This window comes from Trachymyrmex septentrionalis, unplaced genomic scaffold (assembly GCF_001594115.1).
Source record: "Trachymyrmex septentrionalis isolate Tsep2-gDNA-1 unplaced genomic scaffold, Tsep1.0 scaffold24, whole genome shotgun sequence".
In the NCBI taxonomy this organism is placed as follows: Eukaryota; Metazoa; Arthropoda; class Insecta; order Hymenoptera; family Formicidae; genus Trachymyrmex; species Trachymyrmex septentrionalis.
This window is the reverse complement of record NW_017305397.1, coordinates 771,597-777,388: the sequence shown is the minus strand read 5'-3', so window position 1 is coordinate 777,388 and position 5,792 is coordinate 771,597. Positions and strand designations below refer to the sequence as shown.

The following is a 5,792-nucleotide window of genomic DNA, read 5'->3' as shown; positions in this document are numbered from 1 at the left end:
ATATATATTTATTTATTTATTATGTAAGATATATGTTTATGCTTATATATCCATGTACTAATAATAACATAAAATTCATTATTTTTTTCTTTTATAATTTTTAAGATAAAGTATATTTTAACATATTTTAACACAGTCCTACACCGTTTATCCTAAACCTTTTTTTCTTTTTGTTGTATTATATTTTTCCTCAACATAACTGAAACAGGGCGAGGAACAGCCTGATACTTAGAAGTATCAGGCTCCTCGCCCTGATGAAACGGACTGCAAGGTTTATTACATTATCACTAATTAATAGAAACTATGTTTAATTTATATATTAAAACAGGGCTCGGTATATATTAAAACATACACGATACACTTTTCGGTCGATTTTCAGCTTAGTTTCCCGTCCCTTACCTCACTAACCTGTACACATCAAGCTGAAAATCGATCGAAAAATGCATTGCGTGCCGAACTCTGCAATAAGATAATCTATTCAATACAATTATTGCCCAAAGGAAATAAAATTAACTGCCATATCTCAACTATCAAGAGGTCATCACATAGAAATCTAAATAATATATCCTTAAACGAAATACATTGGCGATGCTGCCATCTTTATTTGAAAATCTCTCTGTTCCCTTTCTAAATCAGCCAAATTAATGTTTGATTTCCTGCAAAGGGAAACAATGTCTTATAAATCATGATCGTAATTAATATTCGATATTGTAATTGATTGCTTACGTTTGTAACAAGATTCTTCCGCGAAAAGCTGCTAAATGAGCATAATACGTTGGTGCCGGATAGCTTACTGATCTTGTACAGCGGGCATACATATGGCAAAGAAAATAAGTCATTTCCTCAAGCTGATCTTCGTTAAATTGAGAATCGTTGCATATGCATCTGTATTTTGTAGGCCTCGCTGTACCCTGTGCATTTATAGTATAATCAACATTTACATATCAAATGAATTTTATTTGGTTAAAGAAACATGCGTTTGTAAACATAGTTTGGAAATTTAATTATTTAATTATTTATACATATATATACTTTGAAGTATTTTGAAGTAAATTATTATAATTATTACGAGTTAATTATTCTTAATTGCTATTAATCATTGTAAAATTTTTTATGTTTATATTTATTTATAAACAATGAGACATTTATAATTATACATATGAACGTATTAAAAAAACAAGCCAATGATTTTACCTGAATACTCGCATGTGATACGAGATAAAAATCAATATGATCTGGATGCGTAATAGTTTTATCGACAATTGTACCCGCTCTCACGTTACAGTTTCTGTCATCTGTTTGATATTTATTTGTGGGAAAGAGACGCACATGATGTCTCTTCTGAACAATCATGCAGGTAACTTCAATATTACCTTTATTAAATGCTTTAATTGCATTTTTAATAGCATTTATTTCATAAAACATAACTTGAGGAAGTTGTCCCTCGCTAACTCCGTCTCTAGATATTGATATAAATATAGAATCAATATGCACTAATAAATTTTTTATTTACTCTAACTGAACATTCATAATTGTTTATATCTATGTAATAGTTTTTCTCTTTATGTATATATATAAAAAGAATTTATTTTTAATAATTTATATAATATTGAACATTGCCAATATTATACAACATACCGGTAATAGATGAGTCTTTGCGGTGAAATCTTTGTTCCCTGATAATAGATATTAAGTTGTGATAATATTATTGCTTCAAGATCTAAAATCATTTCTTCTTTAGGTGGTTGAAGTCTGAGTGTAACACTATACTGGAAAGCTGAATTATTTCTACTTGCAGCAACCTAAATTAATGATATTTCTTATTAATACACATATTCACATAAAAGAAAAGTGCGTTTAATAATTATACAAACCGCCGCTATAGATGGTACATTTTTAGAATCAGGAGCCGGATGAGTTACATCGGCACCAACAAGCATGCAAGAACAGTTTCTTAAACATGATGGCCTAAGAAAGGAAAAAAATCGGAAAAAAAAGTTTTATTCGAGACTATAAAGATTTTTATAAAACAAAGCATAAATATTATTCACTTACATGTTATCCAATATATGATTGATGCCATTTAATTTTGAGTTTATTTTTTGTAAAAGATTTGTTATTGTAGCAGTAGCATTATATTTATTTCTCATTTCCACATTTTTTTTTTTTATACACTGTGTCAAAACACCTACGTCCATTTCGCTAATTTTTTTTACACATCCTAAGATAATAATAAGTATCATAAGATTGATTTATATTCAGAATAAGAAAGTATAATGAAAAGAATCATATGTACTCACCATATATTGGGTCTGTAAAATCTGGTATGATAACCATTATCAATTGTAAATGTTTCTGATGATTGAAGTAAGTTGTGATACCATTTGTATTCTGTTTATTGATTGTTTTAAATGGACTTTCAGGGTTATTAATTGTCATACCAAAGGTTCTTGCTAAAAAAATAGATTTAATATAATAACAAAATGTACTATGAACACAACTATATAACATAATTCACAATTGCAAATTATGCATAATTTTTTTATCAATTAGATGTATTATACTTTTTGGAAACTAAAAAATATGATATATATATATATATAAAATATAGAATACATTTGAAAATTATAACTTTATTTATCATATACTTAACCAGTGTCTTGTAATTTTTTTACAAATTCCCATATTTGAGGATCAGTTATTCCAGTTAAGTTAAGAATAGTCCACGAGTTAAATCCCAAATGTTTGGCTTGATTAAACTCGTGCAAATTCCATACTCCTTTTTTTACTAACGTTGAGTCTTTAGCATATTTCAATGTAGGAGGAGGCAAAACTCTGGCATCAACCTTTTGCATTTCTGTACTTACAGATACATTGAACTCTTTTTTCATGACAGGACTACGATTTATTTCCAGTTTTTTGAACTAGACATATAACACAATAAACATAACGATATAAACATAACAATATAATATGTTCAATCTAACAATGTAAAGATCTTTTACCGCTGCTTCTATGTTCTGTTTACGTTGAGACGCACTCGTTGCTGCTACTCGAATCATATTTCTGGTTTGGGTTTCATTTAATTTTTTATTAAAGGCCTGACCACCCACAATGCTGCATAACTATAAGTGTTCAAAGAAATTTTAAATTTATTTTACATTATCACTTACTTGTAGCAAATATAAAACAGCTTACGTACTTCAAGAGGGACTAAGATTTTGTCTCCGTTGGAAGTCTTGCCCACATGAAGAGTAGGCAAATCAGGTTTTCTTATGCTATATCCCTTTATGACCCGAAAATATGTTGTTATTGAGTAAGATACATCGGATGATATAAACGTATGTGAGTTACAACTATCGGGCCACAAATCGAGTACACGGTACGTACGTTTCGATTTTGATATGTTAGGTATTTCATAAGTCACTTTTAAGCCTTTCAAAAAACCTAGTATCTTGTCTTTATTTTTTATTATATCACTATGAGAAAGCTTTTCTTCCCCAATCTTTGTAAGTTCAGTTATGTATTGAAGTACTCTTTGATTCATGGTAAATCCTTTATGAGCAACTAAATAAAATGTAAGAAGTAATATATAGAGACTATAGATAAATATATTTATTATAGTTTTCAGCTTAAAAATTATTAAAAGCTTTATAAAAGTATTGTTTATAATTGAAATGATAAAAAAATCATATCAATCATATTCAATATATCATATCATATTAATGGATATCTTACCATCTACATTTAGATATGGTTTCCACCCAAGTACACCAGAGAGAAATCCACCGTGTACTAGAAATAAGCCATCACCTAGTAGCTCACTTTCATCAATTTTATCAATTTTATTAAGTTTATCTTCCACATCCCAGTAAAGTGATCTTCCAACCTATAGTAACATATTTTATATCATGCATTTTATATATATTTTACTACATTTACATTAATTTCCTCTAATTAGATTATAAAGTATATAAATAAATACATATTTTTAAAAAGTTAGTTTCTATTCTCAAATTAATATACAAAATTAATTTATTTAAATAAATATGATTTATTTAAAAAAAATCAATATTATAATTAAACTTAATAAAAATTATTATTAATGCTAATTAATTTTAATTATTATAACATTATTAGAGAAGAAAATGGTACTATGGCCCCTCATTTACACATTACACAATAACTTGATTAACAATCAATATTAAACTTAAAATTTAATGATTACATTCATCCAAGTACTGCTCAATTGATTCTAGACTCAAAGAATATTCTATTTCTTTTTACCAATCACTATATCTTAGAAAGAGAGGGAGTTAACTGTTCTTATATTCTCTCTTTCTTATTCTTGTTGACTACTTTTGTGATCTATATATTCAGAATAGTAGTTTATGCCCTCCAAGGCCATACTATTATTTAACTTTGCATAACTCGAAACATATATAGTCAAATAAAATGTTAAATAATAACACATTAAAATATAATTACATTAGTATGATAATATGTTCAAGTTTAAAAAGTAATGAGGACGTATGTGTAATTAATTATTGAACTGTATCTTAAAAACATTTCGTAATGTTTAAATGTAAAAATGCGTTATAATAAATATCAGTTATTAGCATCTTATCACCACTGTATAGCAGCAGCTTCTAAACAAACGATTCCATAAGTAATCATTAGAATTCGTCAACTAATAATGGAAACATTTAAGAGAGACCAAATATTATCTTTCTACATAATCGCTTACATTAGTAAATCTCGATTCTGGTGCATGACGCATGATTATATCCAAGACTTGTAAAGCGGTTCGATCTTTATTTTCTGCAAGACCAGGTCTCAAATTTTTTATCCAACTAAGATCAATATGAGCCACTTTCCTCAGGTTAATTTTATATTGTTTCTTTTGGTTCTTCTCATTTTCAAACCAGAAGACATCTTCCTTCTATATAGAATGAAAAAAAATTAAACTATTATAAAAAAAATTCTTTTTCTTTGTTTTATTCTCAAAATATTTTCATCAAACAATATTATTCCATATATGATAAATTGTGTTAAATTACAATTAACGTGTGTATTACTTACTTCATTGGGGAAAGGAAGCTCATTTGCGCTATATGCATTTTTATTCCCATCATAAGCTGGAAATCTCTCGCTAAAATGTTTATTTCTACATTGTTCAAAAATATTTCTACATAAAATCTTAGGAAGTCTGGTTTCTTTCTTGGTTTCTGTTTTCTTGGGCTTTTCATCAAGAGGACGAATATTAATATCATAATGAACTGCATTGGTTACAAACTTATCGCTGAATATAATTTGGAACATATTTGTAAACACAGAAATGTTGTCCCCTATTGTCCCACCACATAGTGGATTTTTTCTCTTTGGTATCATGTTATGATATACTTTCAATTGTTCAGATGACATTTTTGCCTTTTCAGTCTTTTCTTTGTGGAATGGATCTGTCAAAGCAAGCTTAGATACCTGAAAAAAAAAAATTTTTTTTTTTTAATTAAATAAATTCAGAATGCAATATATATTTGTAAGATATTTGTAACAGATATTTTATTAAACACATGCATGTATAATTATATTTAAAAATAATATGTGTATTTTATATAACATAATAATATGTAATCATACATCAAGAGTACTTGTTGATGGTTGTTCTCGGTGCACACCACTTGTCTGTACTTGTCGATGATCACCAGCAGCACCAGTACCAACTATAAAAAATAAAAATGTGTATGTATGTATATATATATGTACACGCGCGCGCGCGCGCGCGCGCGCAC

At 28.0% G+C, this 5,792-nt stretch overlaps 1 protein-coding gene across 1 annotated transcript in view; it reads right to left on the bottom strand.

Annotated features, from left to right (window-relative positions):
- Window positions 1-118: 118 nt before the first annotated feature.
- LOC108748685 (protein argonaute-3-like) overlaps window positions 119-5,792 on the bottom strand; it is a 14,572-nt gene continuing 8,898 nt past the window's right edge. Inside the window, exons 5-18 of the mRNA XM_018486959.1 lie at window positions 5,641-5,723; window positions 5,083-5,481; window positions 4,748-4,942; window positions 3,739-3,889; window positions 3,203-3,567; window positions 3,006-3,125; window positions 2,654-2,924; window positions 2,301-2,453; window positions 2,056-2,221; window positions 1,875-1,968; window positions 1,639-1,802; window positions 1,195-1,459; window positions 727-911; window positions 119-656 (exon numbers count right to left, since the gene is read on the bottom strand). Coding sequence (XP_018342461.1) covers window positions 569-656; window positions 727-911; window positions 1,195-1,459; window positions 1,639-1,802; window positions 1,875-1,968; window positions 2,056-2,221; window positions 2,301-2,453; window positions 2,654-2,924; window positions 3,006-3,125; window positions 3,203-3,567; window positions 3,739-3,889; window positions 4,748-4,942; window positions 5,083-5,481; window positions 5,641-5,723 — 2,699 coding nt within the window. The 3' untranslated portion in view covers window positions 119-568. The remainder of the gene's footprint in view (window positions 657-726; window positions 912-1,194; window positions 1,460-1,638; window positions 1,803-1,874; window positions 1,969-2,055; window positions 2,222-2,300; window positions 2,454-2,653; window positions 2,925-3,005; window positions 3,126-3,202; window positions 3,568-3,738; window positions 3,890-4,747; window positions 4,943-5,082; window positions 5,482-5,640; window positions 5,724-5,792) is intronic.